The sequence below is a fragment of the Scyliorhinus torazame genome, chromosome 10 (assembly GCF_047496885.1).
Source record: "Scyliorhinus torazame isolate Kashiwa2021f chromosome 10, sScyTor2.1, whole genome shotgun sequence".
NCBI classification, from domain to species: domain Eukaryota; kingdom Metazoa; phylum Chordata; class Chondrichthyes; order Carcharhiniformes; family Scyliorhinidae; genus Scyliorhinus; species Scyliorhinus torazame.
In genome coordinates, this window is record NC_092716.1 from 208264565 (window position 1) to 208286428 (window position 21864).

General features: G+C 48.6%; 1 protein-coding gene across 2 annotated transcripts in view; it reads right to left on the minus strand.

The window, feature by feature from the left end:
- Positions 1–21864, minus strand: part of LOC140384543 (uncharacterized) — a 246255-nt gene that overhangs the window by 187300 nt on the left and 37091 nt on the right. For both annotated transcript variants that reach the window (XM_072466336.1, XM_072466335.1), the window contains 4 exons: positions 21283–21424; positions 17071–17232; positions 10162–10199; positions 1942–1977 (listed from right to left, as the gene is read on the minus strand). In XM_072466336.1, coding sequence (XP_072322437.1) covers positions 1942–1977; positions 10162–10199; positions 17071–17232; positions 21283–21424 — 378 coding nt within the window. The remainder of the gene's footprint in view (positions 1–1941; positions 1978–10161; positions 10200–17070; positions 17233–21282; positions 21425–21864) is intronic.

Here is a 21864-nt window from a genome sequence, read left to right on the forward strand (position 1 = left end):
TAAATTTTTCCCCCCACTATTTTTGGACATTTCCCCTTTAAATGGGCATGGTCTGGGGCCTCTGACATCATGACGCTTGTGACGTAGAGACTAAGAATAGATTGCGCATGCGCAGATCGCTTTTCCTTTACTGTGCGCTCTTTGCACAACTGCGCATGCGCGGCTTCTCATCCATGCGCAAAACACTGATTCGCCAGTTCGCGTCTTCCGGGGAACTGCACATGTGCGTCTCCTTGCGCAAGATGGCTGCCAATCAAAACTTCCGTTTGCCTCTGCTGCAAGCCTACCTTTGCCTCGTGGTGAGTATAGGCTCCAGTTTTACCAATTGGTTTTGTGTTGACCGCGCAGTAGTTTTCAAACTTGTCCAGGACTGTCTGGAGGTCTTTCTTGTCCTGCCCTTTGGAGTACTTGAAAGAGTTGAAGATTTCTGTTGCACCTTCACCCGCAATGGTGAGTAGAAGATCTATCTTCTCAGCATCGGCCACACCATCTAGGTCGGATGCTACCATGTAAATCTCAAATCTCTGCTTGAATGCACGGCAGTTGGCACTGAGATTGCCGTGGTACATGAGCTGCTGAGGAACCGGAATCTTGATCATCTTGCCTGGGTGCTGTTGCTGGTAGTCACGGATCTTGCTGAGTTGAACTATATAGATTCAACAGGCACTACTGGTACCATGATGTGTTATGTACTCTGAGATAACACAGGCTGCAACTCGATGCAGCTTTGACAAAGATACTCCAGACTTTGAAGTAAGTTCAATGTGATTTATTGAACCATTAGCACAGTTCTCTATGAGTTCGACTCTCCTGCTAATCTTGCTGTAGTAACTCAGTCTAACTAACCAGTCTGCTCTAAGCCACGTGGTGGGTGTGCTGCTTCTGATCTGCCCCTGTCATACTCTCTAGGTGTCGCCTGGGGAAAGAGAAAGAGCATGTGTGCCCTGTCCTTTCATATGGGTTGCCCCCTTGTGCTAGTGTCACCTCTGGGTGTCTTGACTGCCCATTGGTCGTGTCCTATTCTGTGTTCATTAACTGTATGTCTGCATGTCATGATGTCTCTGGTGCTCCCTCTAGTGTTGACTTAGTTGTAGTGTATTTACATTAACCCCTTGTGTATTTACAGTGATGCATATCACCACAATACCATTCACACTAAATATAAGCAGAGAGTTCTCATCTTCACTGTTTTTCTTTTTCTTTGGCTTTCCACAGATTCTTCTTACGGACAGTTGGATGGGAAGCTAAAGACAGACTTCTGACTGCCTTGCAGCAGGGACTGACCAGTTAAATTTATTATCTATTCCCCTCCAGAACTGGGTTCCTGGTAGTTTATTCCTGGTGAGCTCATAGCTATTGCAATATATTTATGAGTCAGTGTTTACTGGAATGTTTTAACAAAATCCCATTGACTCAAATTGATGTGGTTTGAAGGAAGCAACATTCTGCACAAACGCATCTCATTCGCATTTTAGTCTGCATTTCCAAAAAGCTGTGTGCACACAGAGACCAAATAGGAAAGAAAATCCCCAAATTTGACAACCAATTCGACTCAAGAAAATTATAATAAAACATTTTTAATGCAACAGTTTATGACTAATTAATCAGAACAAGCAAATGGGGAATCCATTTGTAATAATATTTCTGTCGCCTGTAGTTTACGAAGTCTCAAATAACCTGCACGATAATTATATTAAAATGTAAATGGAAAGATGACAAAGTGGCGCAGTGGTTAGCACTGCTGCGCACAGCGTCAAGGACATGGGTTCGATCTCGGCCCCGCGTCACCGCTTGTCTGGAGTTTGCACATTTTCCCGTGTCTGCATGGGTCTCAAGGTGGATTGGCAACGCTAAATTGCCCCTTAATTGGACAAATTTAAATTTAAAAAATGTAAATTGAAACAGTCCTTTTGTTTAAGGATTGAATACATGAATTTTTACCTGGATCTAGTGACCTCTCAACAGGCAAGGCTGTACCTTTAAATAAAGAAAGAAGATAAATTTAATTTGTGATTATCCTATTAGTAAACAGACACCAGGAAACAGAACCCAGCCTGATTGATTAACATTTGCGTTCTGATTTTCTGCCGTCTTGTATTATCACTGTTGCTTGAAAAATATCCTAGGATTGGACTTCCGGGTGCGGCGATGACCAGCTAAGTTGCACGTTTCGGCAGCTCCCGGTGGAACGGACTTTTGGGCTCTTAATAAGAGCCCCAACGGCAATTTTAACGGCTAAAAGCACTGTGCGGTAAACCAGAAGGGAATCCCCCCTGGATACGGATGGAAAAAGGAGAGGAAAGTGGCCGGATTGCGGTGGATCCTTTAGAGCAGCGGCAAGGAAGGCAAGCAAAAACCAAGATGGCGTCGGAAGGTGGCAGTTTAATATGGGGCCCTGAACAACACGAGTTTTTGAAACGCTGCGTGGAAGAGCTTAAAAAGGAGATGAAGAAGGAGCTGTTGGCCCCGATATTACAGGCGATTGAAGGGCTAAAAGATGAGCAAAAGACCCAGGAGCGGGAGCATCGGGTCGTGAAGGCAAAGGCTGCTGAGAATGAGGACGACATACAGGGCCTGGTGGTGAAGACGGAGATGCACGAGGCACACCATAAACAATGTGTGGAAAGGCTGGAGGTGCTGGAGAATAATGCGAGGAGGAAGAATTTAAGGATTCTTGGTCTTCCTGAAGGTGCAGAAGGGGCGGACTTCGCGGCATATGTGAGCACGATGCTGCACTCGTTAATGGGAGCGGAGGCCCCGACGGGTCCGTTGGAGGTGGAGGGAGCATACCGAGTGATGGCGCGAGGACCGAGAGCAGGAGAAATTCCCAGAGCCATAGTGGTGAGATTCCTCCGTTTTAAGGACAGAGAGATGGTCCTCAGGTGGGCAAAGAAAACTCGGAGCAGTAGGTGGGAGAACGCGGTGATCCGCGTATATCAAGACTGGAGTGCGGAGGTGGCGAGAAGGAGGGCGAGCTTTAATCGGGCCAAGGCGGTGCTTCATAAAAAGAAGATTAAATTTGGAATGCTGCAGCCGGCAAGACTGTGGGTCACATATCAAGGGAAGCACCACTACTTTGAAACGGCGGATGAGGCGTGGACATTTATTGTTGAAGAGAAATTGGAATAAGCGGGTTAATAAAAAAGAACGTTTGAGACAAAGTGGTGGGGCGAATATGGGGGGCGAAGAGGGGGGAAAAAGGGGGGAGAGATGATTTTTATGTTGTTAATCCTGCGACCCGGTAACTTTTCTCTCTTCCACAGGTTGTGGGGGAGGGAGGTGGAGGAGCTGGGGGCGTTGGCCATTGGGGACGGGGCCAAAAGGGAAGCGCGGGCTTTGTTCCTGCGCTATGATAATTATGGCGGGAATAGGGAAGCAGGAAGGAGGGGGCGTCGCACGGTGCGAGCCGAGGTCACGGGGGGAAGCCGAGGTCGGCCAGAGTTTGCTGACTTCTGGGAGCAACATGGGGGGTGTAACTACGCTAGTGGGGGATCTAGCGGGGGGGGGGGGGGAGGGGGGATTTACTGGGTTGCTGCTGCTGGGGAGAAGGGGGAGCTGGTATGGGGTGGGGTGGGCGGGGCGGGAGGGCACCGCCTGGGGGGGACACAGCTGCGTGGGAACCGGGTGAGGAGCTGGATAAAAGGGGATGGCTAATCGACAAGGGGGGGGGGGTAAAGAGCCCCCCAACCCGGCTGATCACGTGGAATGTGAGAGGGCTGAACGGGCCGATAAAGAGGGCACGGGTACTCGCACACCTTAAGAAACTTAAGGCAGATGTGGTTATGTTACAGGAGACGCATTTAAAACTGATAGACCAGGTTAGACTACGCAAAGGATGGGTGGGGCAGGTGTTTCATTCGGGGCTAGATGCGAAAAACAGGGGGGTGGCTATACTAGTGGGGAAGCGGGTAATGTTTGAGGCAAAGACCATAGTGGCGGATAGTGGGGGCAGATACGTGATGGTGAGTGGCAAATTACAGGGGGAGGCGGTGGTCTTAGTGAACGTATATGCCCCGAACTGGAATGATGCCAACTTTATGAGGTGCATGTTAGGACGTATCCCGGACCTAGAGGTGGGGAAGTTGGTAATGGGTGGAGATTTTAACACGGTGCTGGACCCGGGGCTGGACAGATCGAGTTCCAGAACTGAAAGGAGGCCGGCAGCAGCCAAGGTGCTTAAAGACTTTATGGAGCAGATGGGAGGAGTAGACCCATGGAGATTTAGCAGACCTAGGAGTAAGGAGTTTTCTTTTTTCTCCTATGTCCACAAAGTTTATTCGCGAATAGACTTTTTTGTTTTGGGAAGGGCGTTGATCCCGAAGGTGAGGGGGACGGAGTATACGGCTATAGCTATTTCAGATCACGCTCCACACTGGGTGGACTTGGAGATAGGGGAGGAAAAAGAACGGCATCCACCCTGGAGAATGGACATGGGACTAATGGCAGATGAAGGGGTGTGTCTAAGGGTGAGGGGTGCATTGAAAAATACTTGGAACTCAATGATAACGGGGAGGTCCAGGTGGGAGTGGTCTGGGAGGCGCTGAAGGCAGTGGTTAGAGGGGAGCTGATATCAATCAGGGCACATAAAGGAAAGCAGGAGAGTAGGGAACGGGAGCGGTTGCTGCAAGAACCTCTGAGGGTGGACATGCAATATGCGGAGGCACCGGAGGAGGGACTGTACAGGGAAAGGCAAAGGTTACACGTAGAATTTGATTTGCTGACAACGGGTACTGCAGAGGCACAGTGGAGGAAGGCACAGGGTGTACAGTACGAATATGGGGAGAAGGCGAGCAGGTTGCTGGCCCACCAATTGAGGAAAAGGGGAGCAGCGAGGGAAATAGGGGGAGTGAGGGATGAGGAGGGAGAGATGGAGCGGGGAGCGGAGAGAGTGAATGGAGTGTTCAAGGCATTCTATGAAAGATTATATGAAGCTCAGCCCCCGGATGGGAAGGAGAGAATGATGTGTTTTCTGGACCAGCTGGAATTTCCTAAGGTGGAGGAGCAGGAGAGGGTGGGACTGGGAGCACAGATCGAAATGGAGGAAGTGGTGAAAGGAATTAGGAGCATGCAGGCGGGGAAGGCCCCGGGACCGGATGGATTCCCAGTTGAATTTTACAGGAAATATGTGGACTTGCTCGCCCCGCTACTGATGAGAACCTTTAATGAGGCGAGGGAAAGGGGACAGCTGCCCCCGACTATGTCAGAGGCAACGATATTGCTTCTCCTAAAGAAGGAAAAAGACCCGCTGCAATGCGGGTCCTATAGGCCTATTTCCCTCCTGAACGTAGACGCTAAGATTCTGGCCAAGGTAATGGCAATGAGGATAGAGGATTGTGTCCCGGGGGTGGTCCATGAGGACCAAACGGGGTTTGTGAAGGGGAGACAGCTGAATACGAATATACGGAGGCTGCTAGGGGTAATGATGATGCCCCCACCAGAGGGGGAAGCGGAGATAGTGGTGGCGATGGATGCCGAGAAAGCATTTGATAGAGTGGAGTGGGATTATTTGTGGGAGGTGTTGAGGAGATTTGGCTTTGGAGATGAGTATATTAGATGGATACAGCTGCTGTATACTGCCCCGATGGCGAGCGTGGTCACGAATGGACGGGGGTCTGCGTATTTTCGGCTCCATAGAGGGACGAGGCAGGGATGTCCTCTGTCCCCATTATTGTTTGCACTGGCGATTGAGCCCCTGGCAATAGCATTGAGGGGTTCCAGGAAGTGGAGGGGAGTACTCAGGGGAGGAGAAGAACACCGGGTATCTCTGTATGCGGACGATTTGTTGTTGTATGTGGCGGACCCGGCGGAGGGGATGCCAGAGATAATGCGGATACTTGGGGAGTTTGGAGAATTTTCAGGATATAAACTGAACATGGGGAAAAGTGAGTTGTTTGTGGTGCATCCAGGGGAGCAGAGCAGAGAAATAGAGGACTTACCGCTGAGGAAGGTAACAAGGGACTTTCGCTACTTGGGGATCCAGATAGCCAAGAATTGGGGTACATTGCATAGGTTAAATTTAACGCGGTTGGTGGAACAGATGGAGGAGGACTTCAAGAGATGGGACATGGTATCCCTGTCACTGGCAGGGAGGGTGCAGGCAGTTAAAATGGTGGTCCTCCCGAGATTCCTCTTTGTGTTTCAGTGCCTCCCGGTGGTGATCACGAAGGCTTTTTTCAAAAGGATTGAGAAGAGTATCATGAGTTTTGTGTGTGCCGGGAAGACCCCGAGAGTGAGGAAGGGATTTTTGCAGCGTAGTAGGGATAGGGGGGGGCTGGCACTACCGAGCCTAAGTGAGTACTACTGGGCCGCCAATATCTCAGTGATATGTAAGTGGATGGGAGAAGAGGAGGGAGCGGCGTGGAAGAGATTGGAGAGGGCGTCCTGCAGGGGGACTAGCCTACAAGCTATGGTGACGGCGCCGTTGCCGTTCTCACCGAAGAAATACACCACAAGCCCGGTGGTGGTGGCTACTCTGAAAATTTGGGGGCAGTGGAGATGGCATAGGGGAAAGACGGGAGCCTCGGTGTGGTCCCCGATAAGAAATAACCATGGGTTTGCTCTGGGGAGAATGGATGGGGGATTTGGAACATGGCAAAGAGCAGGAGTAACACAATTGAGAGATCTGTTTGTAGATGGGACGTTTGCAAGTTTGGGAGCGCTGACCGAAAAATATGGGTTGCCCCAAGGGAATGCATTCCGGTATATGCAACTGAGGGCTTTTGCGAGGCAACAGGTGAGGGAATTCCCGCAGCTCCCGACGCAGGAGGTGCAGGATAGAGTGATCTCAAAGACATGGGTGGGGGACGGTAAGGTATCAGACATATATAGGGAAATGAGGGACGAGGGGGAGATTATGGTAGATGAGCTGAAAGGGAAATGGGAAGAAGAGCTGGGGGAGGAGATTGAGGAGGGGCTGTGGGCTGATGCCCTAAGTAGGGTAAACTCATCGTCCTCGTGTGCCAGGCTAAGCCTGATACAATTTAAGGTGTTACACAGGGCGCATATGACTGGAGCACGGCTCAGTAAATTTTTTGGAGTAGAGGATAGGTGTGCGAGATGGTCGAGAAGCCCAGCGAATCACACCCACATGTTCTGGTCATGTCCGGCACTACAGGGGTTTTGGGTTGGGGTGACAAAGGTGCTTTCGAAGGTGGTGGGGGTCCAGGTCGAACCAAGCTGGAGGTTGGCTATATTCGGGGTTGCAGAAGAGCCGGGAGTGCAGGAGGCGAAAGAGGCTGATGTTGTGGCCTTTGCGTCCCTAGTAGCCCGGCGCAGGATACTGTTGATGTGGAAGGAAGCCAAGCCCCCGGGTGTGGAGACGTGGATAAATGACATGGCAGGGTTTATAAAGCTGGAACGGATTAAGTTCGTCCTAAGGGGATCGGCTCAAGGGTTCACCAGGCGGTGGCAACCGTTCGTCGAATACCTCACAGAAAGATAGAGGGAATGGAAAAGAAGAAGACAACAGCAGCAACCCAGGGGGGGGGGGGGGGGGGGAGGAACCAGAAGGACACTCAGGGATGTTAGTGTATAAGTATAAATGTATAGGTTGTTGTTATAGGTAATTGTATACTGGACTGCTGAATTGTATTTTTGGAGAGTATTTATTTGGGACAACGCAGTTGCCATTTAGTTTTGTTTTTTAATTTTGATGTTGTTTATATATTATTTATTTCTTGTTTAAAAAACTGGCCATTGTTATTTATATTGTTATATTACTGTGTAAAAGATACACAATGTACTGTTATGGTTGGCCAAAAATTTTGAATAAAATATATTTTTTTTTAAAAAGAAAAATACCCTAGGATTGTAACATTCTGAATGTCCTGGGATTGTAACATTCTATCTAACTGCAGCATAGGTCACCTAACTGCTTTACTTAAATACACAATCAGTGGAACAAGTTCAAACTCTTGTTCAGAGAGTGCCCACAACAAAGAATAAAACACCCAACATTCACCACTTGCAGCCCCATAGTTTCTTCATTGATAATTCAATACAATTCTTCTTCTTCCTTTGCATATGACATCCTGCAGCTTTACAAATCCAAGTCGAACAGCCAAGTCACAGCTATGTTGTTAGGTGGATTGTCTTGAATCCTGTGGAAAGTTTTCATAGGCCACATTTGTACAGAGGAATGGCCACTGCCAGGTGCTGTCCTTGAAATTCTATTTATGGATGAGCTGTGATAGCTTTGCATATAGCGTGTGGATCCTGTTGAATGTAGACCACTGTTTTCGAGGTAGGTCGAATCCTTGGATCTAACAGTTGGATCACTCACCAGATCTTTTGGAAGCATTGGAAAGGGCGCAAAGGAGATTTACCAGGATGCTGCCTGGATTGGAGGGTAGGTCTTATGAGGAAAAGTTGAGGGAGCTAGGGCTTTTCTCATTGGAGAGAAGGAGGATGAGAGGTGACTTAATTGAGGTGTATAAGATGATGAGAGGGATAGATAGAGTGGACGTTCAGCGACTTTTTCCTCCGGTAGATGGAGCTGTTACAAGAGGGCATAACTATAAGGTTCATGGTGGAAGATATAGGAGGGATGTCAGAGGTAGGTTCTTTACTCAGAGAGTGATTGGGGCGTGGAACGCACTCCCAACTACGGTAGTGGAGTCGGACACTTTGGGAACTTTCAAGCGGTTATTGGATAGGCATATGGAGTGCACTAGAATGATTGGGAGTAGGTTGATTTGATCTTAGTTTCAGACTAGTTCGGCGCAACATCGTGGGCCGAAGGGCCTGTACTGTACAGTTCTATGTTTGTTTGCAACATTGGCGTAAGCCAGAGCGTACTCCATTTGTTTGTTTTTTTGTCAAATCCTACATTGTTCAAATCACGCACAAAAGCTCCAGAAATAGTTGGCATGATTCGAGTCGGATACTCAGGTAGGTTCTGAAGATCTCCATGGATTCTCAGTGCTGGGATGGCTTCAATCCGATCAAACTCCCATTGTTTTTTGCTTTCTGGAGCACATCAGGATATGGGATATTAGGCAGCACTGGGAGCCACTGGGAATCCGCATTCATGTGTTGAAAGCAGTTTCCAAGCAAATAAATAAAAATCATAGCTATCTCAGGAAGAGGGAGGGTAAGCAGGCCTGGGGAAAAAAGTGGTGACCATTACCATACAAATGTACTTTCTGAAGCATGTGGCCAGGCCAAACATTCATGTTTTATACTGAGACAGCGAATGGGTAACATGCCAAAGCCTAGGACAGAAAATGAATGACCATAAAGTTCATTTCATGCTTGATTTCACTATAAGGGGCAGATTCCTGTTCTTACCTGATGTTCAACAATTGTACAAGTTGCATTGGAGTTATTGATTATTGATCATGAATAGCTTATTATTCTTCTCACTAAGTCAGAGACGAGTGAAGGGTGTTAAGCTCGGCACAGACGAAAGCTCAAATCTAGAAGCTTGTTAATTAATGGTGCTATTTTAATGGAGTGGCTGATCATAGAATTTACAGTGTAGAAGGAGGCCATTCGGCCCATCGAGTCTGCACCGATTCCTGGAAAGAGCACCCCACTTAAGCCTACACCTCCACCCTATCCCCGTAAACCAGTAACCCCACCTAACCTAAGGGCAATTTAGCATGGCCAATCCACCTAACCTGCACATCTTTGAACTGTGGGAGGAAACCGGAGCACCCGGAGGAAATCCATGTAGACACGGGGAGAACGTGCAGACTCTGCACAGACAGTGACCTAAGCCTGGAATCGCACCTGGGACCCTGGAGCTGTCATGCAACTGTGCTAATAGTTTTGAAGTCTTATTTCTACTTTAATTTTCAGCCTGCCCACACTCCCCATGACACTCACAAAATAACTTGAACACTCAGAAGCAATACCGAACGGAAATTATAAATACATAGGATGATTATAAATGTAATTTCTTCAAAAGGAAAGATGTTTGTTTAAAATGAGGTTCTGAAAATCTCATCCAATATTTATTTTAAATGTGTTTGTTTTAAGAGTTTTTGCATTTTTAAAGTCCGATTTCATACTAAAGGCAATGAGATAGCCAGCTGTGGACCTGAAGATTTACTCGCACAGAACAACAACACGCATTTAGAGACAATGAATTTCTTTTCACATCGGAATGAGAAAACAAATTACTAGGCCTATTAAAATGAGTGGCTCGGAAATACTTACTTAGCACAATCCAGATGCATTGTGGTTCTGATTGGAGCCTGAATTAAAGAAAAATGAACAAACAGGATGTTTTTCTTTTGGAGACTCAGCAAAAACACTGAACTTTGCAGTTAGTTAATTTATCAAAAATATAACTTTTCTCTCTGCCCCACTTTAACTTCCACAGGGCAGTCAGTACATCCATTGGAGGAACCAGTACCTCAGAGATTCACAGAAACCCCATACCCTATCCTCAACTCCATTTTTAACACTTTCATAGAATCATAGAAGCCCTGAAATGCAGAAGGAAGCCATTCGGCCCATCGGGTCTGCACTGACCCTCTGAAAGAGCACCCAACCTAGGCCCACACCCTCACCCAAACTTCGCAAACTGATAGTTCCACCATCCCTGGATACTAAGGGGTAATTGATCATGGCAAATCCACCTAATCTGCACATATTTGGACTGTAGGAGGAAACCGGAGCACCCGGAGGAAACCCACGCAGAGACGGGGAGAAAATGCAAACTCCACACAGACAGTCATCCGAGGCCGGAATTGAACCCGGGTCCCTGGAGCTTGAGGCAGCAGTGCTTAACCACTGTGCCACCATGCCGCCCAGATGCTGCACTTCAGATAAGACAGTAAAACATCCTGTAGTTTAGATGGATGTTGAAGATCCCATGGCATTATTTGAGAAAGAGCATGGAGTTTTCCTGGTGTCCTGTCTAACATTCCTCCTTTAAACAAGCTTACTGGGATTATGAAAAATCGACTACATTGTGGCCTGGGTAAGAAATTAATCCAAGGAGCAACAAGTGTTTCAGGATAATTAAGTTACCGGATTTACCAGCCCAAAGGTAGAAGGGCTATTAAATTATAGACTGACATGAGGTTACAGGGTAAGGATTTTTTGGGTGGGGGTGGGGGACGTTAGTAGCTGGAAGTAGGGTGGGGAGAGTGTGGGAAGGAAGACCATAGAGGATGAGGAGGCGAAGAGGATAAGGGTTGGGGGTTGTGCAAGAATCTTAGTTTTAGCCACTCCCGGTTCCACACGATTCGGCAGCTCCCGCTATCACGGACTTTCAGGCTCTTTAGAGGAGCCCCAACTGGAATTTTTTTGACTACGATCCGTGGGGAAGGGAAGAGCAAGGTCCCCCTTCACCTTTTATGGACCGGACCAGAAGTGAAACGGCCAAAAAAATGGCATTGGAGCAGCGGGAGAAGCGAGGGAAAAAAATCAAAATGGCAGCGGCCGGGGACAAAGCGGAATGCGGGCCGGAGCTGCACGAGTTCATCAAGCGCTGCTTCGAGGAGCTGCGGAAGGAGATGCTGGCGCCTATGTTGTCAGCGATTGAAGGACTAGGGATGACCCAGAAGGCCCACGAGGTAAAGATCCAGGAGGTGCAGAAAAGAGTCATTGAGAATGAGGACGAGATCTTAGGCCTGGCGGTGAGAGTGGAGGAGCACGAGGCGCTGCACAAGAGGTGGGCGGGAAGATTCGAAGACCTGGAGAACAGGTCGAGGAGAAAGAACTTGCGGATCCTGGGTCTCCCTGAAGGAGTGGAGGGAGCCGATGCTGGGGCATATGCGAGCACGATGCTCGAGGCGATGATGGGCGCGGAGGCCCGTTCGAGGCCTCTGGAGCTGGATGGGGCACACCGGGTGCTGGCGAGGAGGCCCAAGGGTAACGAGCCGCCAAGGGCGATTGTGGTGAGGTTTCACCGTTTCACGGACAGAGAGAGGGTCTTTAAATGGGCCAGGAAGGAGCGGAGCAGCATATGGGACAATGCGGTGATCCGAATATACCCGGACTGGAGCACGGAGGTTACAAAGAGGAGAACGGGTTTCAACCGGGCCAAGGCGGTGTTGCACCAGAAAGGAGTGAGATTTGGAATGCTGCAGCCAGCGCGATTGTGGGTCACATTCAAGGATCAGCACCATTATTTTGAAACGCCTGAAGAGGCGTGGACCTTTATTCAAACCGAAAAGTTGGACTCAAACTGAGGGTTTGTGAGGGTGGGGGGGGATGTTCGATGTTTGAAGGTTGTTGTATATAGGGTGTTAAGCACGCACAGGAAATGTTACATGGGCTGGGGGAGAGAGGGGGATTGCGATGGGGGAAAAGAGACAACGCCGCGACAGGAGCTGCGCCAGAGGGGGCGGGGTAGGCTTAGGAAAGCGCATTTTTTTTCCCGCGCTAGGGAAGAAAGGCGGGAGGGGGAATGGAAGAACGCACACAGATTGGGAGATTCCCACACGGGGAGGTCAATGGGACAGCGGGGGAAGCAGGGGTCAGCAGGTGTCAGCTGACTTATGGGAGTGATATGGGGGGAGCAAAAAAGCTAGATACGGGTCTGGGGGGGGGGGGGGGGGGGAAACGGGTTGCTGCTGCACTGGCCGAAGGGGAATGGGACACAGAAGAGGTGGTCAGAGCGGGGGTCTCCTGGCTTGGGGACCGGAGGGTGAGGGTGGCGCGGACACGGGACTGGCCTAGAAAAGGAGATGGCTAGTCGGCGGGGGAGGGGAGCCCCCCCAATCCGGTGGAATGTGAGGGGTCTGAATGGGCCGGTAAAGAGGGCCCGAGTGTTTGCGCACTTAAAGGGACTGAAGGCCGACATGGTCATGCTCCAAGAGACACATTTGAAGGTGGCGGATTAGGTCAGGTTAAGAAAGGTGTGGGTAGGACAGGTATTCCATTCGCGGCTAGACTCGAAGAATAGAGGGGTGGCAATATTGGTGGGGAAGCGTGTGTCGTTTGAGGCACGCCGTAGTGTCCGTAGTGGACAACGGAGGGCGATATGTGATGGTGAGCGGTAAGCTGCAGGGGACGTGGGTGGTATTGGTAAATGTATACGCCCCGAACTGGGATGATGCCAGATTCATGAAGCGCATGTTAGGGCGCATTCAGGACCTGGAGGTAGGAGGCCTGATAATGGGCAGGGATTTCGATATGGTGTTGGACTCAGCACTGGATCGCTCCAGATTGAGGACTGGAAAGAGGCCGGCGGCGGCCAAGGTGCTTAGGGGGTTTATGGATCAGATTGGGGGGGGGGGGGGGGGGGGGGGGGAGGAGTGGACCCATGGAGGTTTGCCAGGCCGCAGGCCAGGGAATTTTCTTTTTTCTCCCACGTCCACAAAGCCTACTCCCGGATAGATTTTTTTTGTTCTGGGCAGGGCGCTGATCCCGAAAGTGCAGGGAACGGAGTATTCGGCCATAGCCGTTTCAGATCACGCCCCGCACAGGGTAGAACTGGAGTTGGGAGAGGAGAGGGACCAACGCCCGCTGTCGCAGTTGGATGTGGGACTGCTGGCAGATGAGGTGGTATGTGGGAGGGTGAGGGGGTGCATCGAAAGGTACTTGGAGGTCAACGACAACGGGGAGGTGCGGGTGGGGGTGGTATGGGAGGCGCTGAAGGTGGTGATCAGGGGAGAGCTAATCTCCATTAGGGCTCATAGGGAGAAGATAGAGGGCATGGAAAGGGAGAGGTTAGTGGGGAAGATTTTGAGAGTGGACAGGAGATACGCAGAGGCCCCTGAGGAGGGATTACTTGGGGAAAGGCGACGTCTCCAGATGGAGTTTGATCTGTTGACCACAGGGAAGGCAGAGGCACAGTGGAGGAAGGCGCAGGGGGCGACCTACGAGTATGGGGAGAAGGTGAGTCGGATGCTGGCACACCAGCTCCGCAAGAGGATGGCAGCGAGGGAAATAGGGGGTGTCAAGGATGGAAGGGGAGCCACTGTGCGGAGTGCGACGAAAATAAATGAGGCATTCAAGGCCTTCTATGAGGAGCTGTACAGATCCCAGCCCCCAGCGGGGGAAGAGGGGATGAGACGATTCCTAGACCAATTGAGATTCCCGAGGGTGGAGGAGCAAGAGGTGGCTGGTTTGGGGGCACCAATTGGATTGGAGGAGCTGAGCAAGGGTTTGGGGAGCATGCAGGCAGGGAAGGCCCTGGGACCGGATGGGTTCCCGGTGGAGCTCTACAGGAAGTACGTAGACCTGTTGGCCCCACTACTAGTGAGGACCTTTTAATGAGGCAAGGGAGGAAGGGACCCTGCCCCCGACAATGTCGGAGGCGACGATTTCTTTGATCCTAAAGCGGGTCAAGGACCCACTGCAATGTGGATCGTACAGGCCGATCTCGCTCCTCAATGTGGATGCTAAGTTGCTGGCAAAAGTGCTGGCTACGAGAATTGAGGACTGTGCCCCGGGGGTGATCCACGAGGACCAGACGGGATTTGTAAAGGGCAGGCAACAAAACACCAATGTGCGGCGGCTCTTAAACGTGATAATGATGCCATCGGTGGAGGGAGAGGCGGCGATAGTGGCAGCTATGGACGCGGAGAAGGCCTTTGACCGAGTAGAGTGGGAGTACCTCTGGGAAGTGCTGCGTAGGTTTGGGTTCGGGAGAGGGTTTATTAGTTGGGTTAAGCTCCTTTACAGAGCCCCGGTGGCGAGTGTGGTGACGAATCGGCGGAGGTCGGAGTATTTTCGGCTGTACCAAGGAACGAGGCAGGGGTGCCCCCTATCCCCCCTGCTGTTTGCATTGGCGATTGAACCCTTGGCCATATCATTGAGGGAGTCTAGGAAATGGAGGGGGGTGGTCCGAGGGGGAGAAGAGCATCGAGTGTCGCTTTATGCGGATGACCTGTTGCTGTATGTGGCGGATCCAGTGGGGGGGATGGTGGAGGTCATGCAGACTTTAAGGGAGTTTGGGGATTTTTCAGGCTATAAGCTCAATGTAGGGAAGAGTGAGCTTTTTGTAGTACAGGCAGGGAGCAAGAAAGGGGGATAGGCGAGCTACCGCTGAGGAGGGCGGAGGGGAGCTTTCGGTACCTGGGGATCCAGATAGCCAGGTGTTGGGGGGCCCTGCATAAACTGAATCTGACGAGGTTGGTGGAGTAAATGGAGGAGGACTTCAAAAGATGGGACATGTTACCGCTCTCGCAAGCGGGTAGAGTGCAGTCGGTCAAAATGGTGGTCCTACCGAGGTTTCTTTTTGTGTTTCAGTGCCTTCCCATCGTGATCACCAAGGCCTTTTTAAGAGAGTAGGCAGGAGTATTATGGGGTTTGTGTGGGCGAATAGGACCCCAAGGGTAAGGAGAGGGTTTCTGGAACGCAGCAGGGACCGAGGAGGGTTGGCGCTGCCGAACCTAGGGAGCTACTACTGGGCAGCAAATGTGGCGATGATCCGTAAGTGGGTGATGGAGGGAGAAGGGGCGGCATGGAAGAGGTTGGAGATGGCGTCCTGTAAAGGAACGAGCTTGGGGGCGCTGGTGACGGCACTGCTGCCGCTCTCGCCGTCAAAGTACACCACTAGTCCGGTGGTAGCGGCAACGCTAAAGATCTGGGGCCAGTGGAGACGGCACAGGGGTGCAATGGGAGCCTCGGTGTGGTCCCCGATCAGGGGTAATCACCGGTTTGTCCCGGGGAGGATGGACGGGGGGTTTCAGAGCTGGCATCGGGCGGGGATTAGAAGAATGAGGGACCTGTTCATTGATGGGACGTTTGCGAGCCTAGGGGCACTAGAGGAGAAGTTTGAGATACCCCCGGGAAATGCTTTTAGATACATGCAGGTGAGGGCGTTTGCGAGGCGGCAGGTGAGGGAATTCCCGTTGCTCCCGGCACAGGAAATTCAAGACAGGGTGACCTCGGGTGTATGGGTCGGGGAGGGCAAGGTGTCGGCAATATACCAGGAGATGAAAGAGGGGGAAGCGCTGGTTGAGGAGTTGAAGGGTAAATGGGAGGAGGAGCTGGGGGAGGAGATTGAGGAGGGGTTATGTGCTGATGCTCTAGGTAGGGTTAATTCCTCCTCCTCGTGTGCCAGGCTCAGCCTGATACAATTTAAGGTGGTTCACAGAGCGCACTTGACGGGGGCGAGGTTGAGTAGGTTTTTTGGGGTAGAGGACAGATGTGGAAGGTGCTCAGGGAGTCCGGCGAACCATGTCCATATGTTTTGGTCATGACCAGCACTGGAGGGGTTCTGGAGGAGTGGCGGGAACAATATCTCAGGAGGTGAAAGTCCGGGTCAAGCCAAGCTGGGGGCCTGGCAATATTTGGAGTAGTGGACGAGCCTGGAGCGCAGGAGGCGAAAGAGGCCGGCTTTCTGGCCTTTGCGTCCCTAGTAGCCCGGCGCAGGATCTTACTAATGTGGAAGGAGGCAAAGCCCCCCAGCGTGGAGGCCTGGATAAATGATATGGCTGGGTTCATTAAGCTGGAGAGGATAAAGTTTGCCTTGAGGGGGTCTGCGCAGGGGTTCTACAGGCGGTGGCAAGCATTCCTAGACTATCTCGCGGAGGTCGGTCAGCAGCAGCAGCAACCCGGGGGGGGGGGGGGGGGGGATGTCCTGTGAAGGGGGGGGGGGGGCAGGGGTGTTTGCCTAGCGGGTGTTTGAGCAAGTGAACACATGAAAGATTTGGGAAACTGGCATGTACGGGAGGGAGCCAGTGTACAAAGCTATGTAACATATCGTTTTACCATGTATATATCTTGCTATGTGCGTTTTCTTTCTATTTTGTTACGGGGGGGGGGGGGGGCGGGTTATTGTTTGTAAGGGTGAAAAATTGTGTTAAAAAGTCTTTAATAAACATTAAAAAAAAAAGAATCTTAGTTTTAATTTTTCTTGAAAGCTATGTTTCCACAATTTTATTGCAATAATATAAATTTCTAAATTTATAATAGTTAGAATTTTATACGTATAAATTCCCACTAGCTGAAGCAAATAATTGTTTAACTTAAGACACATACTCAATGTCCTGATTTTACTGAACGGAGTATTTTTAAAACTTCTTCGTGTCATATTTATACTCAATAATTACATGTAATCATACATGGAATCTGACAGAAAACCAAAAAATGTGTGAATCTGATGATGGCTCCTCACTTGTGTCATGATCAGAAGTTGCTGCAGATCTGATTATTCCTTACCCTGATGAAGTTATTGAGAGAAAGCACACTGGAACCTGTTTCGGAGCATCGTAAACTCCTACTGACCAAGAAACATTTGCCGCCAAAGATCTGTCATCATTGACACTCCAAGTATCTGATTTGTGTAATCCATGGGGACTCACGACTGTGAAGGCTGTGACTCTGACAAACAATTAGAAAAAGAAACCCTCAATATTTAAAATTGTTTTCCTTTATGAAACACTACAGGGCAATGAAGGCAAGATCTCTTAAAGTGATGAGAATGTCAGAGTTAATGGGCGGATAATAATCAAAGTTCATCTTATAATGCAGAAGGGAAGAAAAGCCATGATAGAATCGGCTTTGGATGAATTGAGTTTGATTGACTGAATGGCCTTCCTACTCTCACTGAATTCTTCTGATCAGCGATGTATCTGGGCCTCCGGTAATGCAAACAGAATGTAATGATATTGAATCACAAAAAGACCTTGTGATCTCAACCATTTAAATTAAAAGAAAATGAACCAAGATAATTCCAGGTGCAATATCAAGGACATGGTGGATTAACCAATCTAAGTACATTGGGTAAGAGAGGGAAGATTTTACATGGGTTCTACTCCAGCTCACTATCCAGTGATCACTGCTGCACAGTGAGTACAGGATCAGTCTCAGCCGTGATCCCTCACTCACCAGGTCCATAATAGAGTGCCCACCTGGGAAATTTATTGCAATGCCAGTTTCCATGGCAACACTCAGCCTTCAGCAGAGGAAGGGAGGAAAGATGATTACTGTCATCTTTTACTCTCTTGTAATGATCATAACCTCACAAAAAATAGGAGGAGCAGGCCATTTGATCCATTGAGCCTGCCCCGCTGTTCAATAAGATTATGGCTGATCGAAATGAGACCGTAACTCCACACGCCTGCCTGTGCCCCATAATCCTTCACTCACTTGTCGATCAAAAATCTGTCTAACCCAGCCTTGAAAGTATTTGGTGACACAGCCTGTCCTGTTGTCTGTGGAAGAGAATTCAAAAGGTTAAATGACCCTCTGAGAAAATAAATTCCTCTTTAAAAACGTTTTAAATAAGAGACCCCTTCTTTTTAAATGATCCCCTAGTTCTAGATTCCTTCCCGAGGGGAAACACCCTCTCTCCATTTAACCTGTCAAGCCCCCTGAGAATGTTACATCGGATAATTAGATTAGTATAAATGGATGCAGAGCTGGTCTGAGAAATGAGATGGAGTTCAACCTAGATAAATGTGAAGTGATTCATTTTGGAAGGTCGAATTTGAATGCTGAATACAGGGTTAAAGGCAGGATTCCTGGAAGTGTGGAGGAACAGAGGGATCTTGGGGTCCACGTACATAGATCCCTCAAAGTGGCCACCCAGGTTGATAGGGTTGTTAAGAAAGCATATGGTGTGTTGGCTTTCATTAACAGGGGGATTGAGTTGAAGAGCCGCGAGGTTTTGCTGCAGCTTTATAAAACCCTGGTTAGACCACACTTGGAATATTGTGTCCAGTTCTGGTCACCTCATTACAGGAAGGATGTGGATGCTTTGGAGAGGGTGCAGAGGAGATTTACCAGGATGCTGCCTGGACTGGAGGTCATGTCTCATGAAGAAAGATTGAGGGAGCTAGGGCTTTTCTCACTGGAGCAAAGAAGGAAGAGAGGTGACTTGATAGAGGTATACAAGGTGATGAGAGGCATGGATAGAGTGAATAGCCAGACTTTTCCACCAGGGTGGAAATGACTATTACGAGGGGACATAATTTTAAGGTGATTGGAGGAAGGAAAGGGGAGATGTCAGAGGTAGGTTCTTTACACAGAGTGGTTGGTGCGTGGAATGCATTGCCAGCAGAGGTGGTTGAGTCAGAGTCAATAGGGACATTTATGCAACTCTTAGACAGGCACATGGACAGCAGTAAATTGAAGAGGAGGTATAGGTTAGGTTGATCTTCGATTAGGATAAATGGCCAGCACAACATCGTGGGCCGAAGGGCTTGTACTGTGCTGTACTGTTCTATATATAAATAAGATCACTTCTCAAACTTCTAAACCCCATTGAATATATAATAATAATCATCTTTATTAGTGTCGCAAGTAGGCTTACATTAACACTGCAATGAAGTTACTATGAAAAGCCCCTAGTCGCCACATTACGGCGCCTGTTCAGGTACACGGAGGGAGAATTCAGAATGTCCAGTTCACCTAACAGCACGTCTTTCAGGACTTGTGGGAGGAAACCAGAGCACCCAGAGGAAACACGCAGACACGGGGAGAAAGTGCAGACTCCACACATACAGTTACCCAAGCAGGGAATCGAACCCGTGTCCCTGACGCGGTGAGGCAGCAGTGCTAACCACTGTGCCACCTATATGCTCAAACCACTAAACCTTTCCTCTTTCCCATTCCCTGAAATCAGAATAGCGAACCTTTTCTGAACTGTTTACAATGCAAGTATCTCCCTCCTAAAATAAGGAGAACAACCCTGTACTCCTGGTGCAGTCTGTGCTCTGTAGAGTTGCAGCTAGACTTAACTATTTTTATACGACGTTGCCCTTGTGACAAGGCCTAAATGAGGCACTATAGAACACAAAAGCACAGTTTATGATGTTTCACTCTCCCCTGTCCCTCTGCAATGACAAGTTAATGCATTTACTTTTCTTTTAATATTATCAAGGTTAACACATAAGTAAAATTGTGTGACCAATTTGTGAGCTCACCTATAATTCAAAATGAAGCCTGCAACCCACTCACACCACAAGTCACACTTTGTATCAACTACTCAGTGATTTAAAGGTAACATAAATGAGAAAGTAATAGTAAATGTGTTATTTTGAATGGGTAGTATTGTGAGAGATGTGCCTCAGGTATGTTGTTTCTCACTACATTCACAACCAGGGATCCATTCTCTGCAAACAAAAGGAATATATTCAAGCCTTGCGCCTTTTCTAAATTACCCTGATGATGTGGAGCTTATAGCTCTTCACTGCTTTTTCCATGGAAATGCTGTGTCATGGATTGTTGTGATTGTTTGAAATTTGGCATTCTTTCATTTGTCCAGATGAGCAAAAAATTAACAGCTTCAGCAGCAAGTCTCTCTTTTCAGTAATAGCCAAATTTTGTACAACCAAGCGACAGATTTTGTGGTCCTATGGATAAATCTTTAGCCTAATATATTCTTTTCCCAACAGGTATCATGGTGGCATTGCAATAGAACAAAGAACAATACAGCACAGAAACAGGCTCTTTGGCCCTTCAAGCCTGTACCAGTCATGATACCAACCTTGGTCAAAACCCTCAGCACTTCATTGTGCCGTATCCCTCTATACCCATCCTATCCATGTATTTGTCAAGATGCCTTTTGAATGCCATTGCTTCCACAACCTCCCTGGCAACACATTCCAGGCACTCACCGCCTTCTGTGTACAAAACCTGCCTTGCACATCTCTAAACTTTGCCCCACGGACAATAGAACAGCCTAGGAAACAGACATTTCAACCAATACTATTAGTGGAGTTTCATCAGCAGATTCAAAAATACATTTTAAGCAGCCTGAGGAACAGGTAACATCAGTCCTGCATAAATGGCTCCCAACCTGGGCAGCACGGTAGCATTGTGGATAGCACAATTGCTTCACAGCTCCAGAATCCCAGGTTCGATTCCAGCTTGGGTCACTGTCTGTGCGGAGTCTGCACATCCTCCCCGTGTGTGCGTGGGTTTCCTCCGGGTGCTCCGGTTTCCTCCCACAGTCCAAAGATGTGCAGGTTAGGTGGATTGGCCATGATAAATTGCCCTTAGTGTCCAAAATTGCCCTTAGTGTTGGGTGGGGTTACTGGGTTATGGGGATAGGGTGGAGGTGTTGAGCTTGGATAGGGTGCTCTTTCCAAGAGCCGGTGCAGACTCGATGGGCCGAATGGCCTCCTTCTGCACTGTAAATTCTATGATAACCCTTGAAGTTTTTGATTAAAAGAACTGATGCAGTGTAATACTCAATCTACCCACTGGGTATTTAAGAGCATCTGAGTGATGATCCTGGCACCCGATGATCATTGTCCTCTAGTTGGAAGTAGCTGGAAATCTCAACAAAAAGTCATGTGCCTGTTAACTGTTACATTCATCAAACAATTGCTGACTGAAGTCAGTGGTCATGAGGTTGTAAACTTTACAGGTGACAATGTCAAAGCTAATAGATGATCGATATAATTAACAATTAAAAAGTTATACCTTTCATTGAGACTGATGGCCCTTATTGTAAAGGTAACCTTATCATCAAGTGAAGCAGGTATTCTTGCTCCATTTGGAGGTGTTGGATGAATAAACACAGGACGAAATATTCCAAATGCACATTCTGATATTGCCCTGTCCACTGCAACAATTGATAGATGGTTACACAAGTTCAGAGTACATTACATAAAATATATCACAAGGTCACTGTTGTTCCCAATGTCCCTATCATTGCTGATGTTTACTCAGTCTCCTCACACTGTCAAGCTAAGTAGAATTTGGAAATGATGATGAACAATATTATTGTAAGAATGCTTAACATTCACATGGGATTCTTCTCTCTGTTATTTTAAGAAGTAACCACAACAAGTTACTGCCTCTATTAAAAGAGTGAAGGAAAGCATTTGATGCAATGAAATCAAATGCTGTATAATAAGATTAATCTCACTAATTTCCAGTGTTAACTTCTCCCAGACAGCAATTTGTGTTGCTGAATGCATCTTCACTATTGTTAGTCCAGTTCCCTCACACTATTAGGTCCAGTCAGTCCACCCAGATAGTACTGTACCTATAGGACAACAT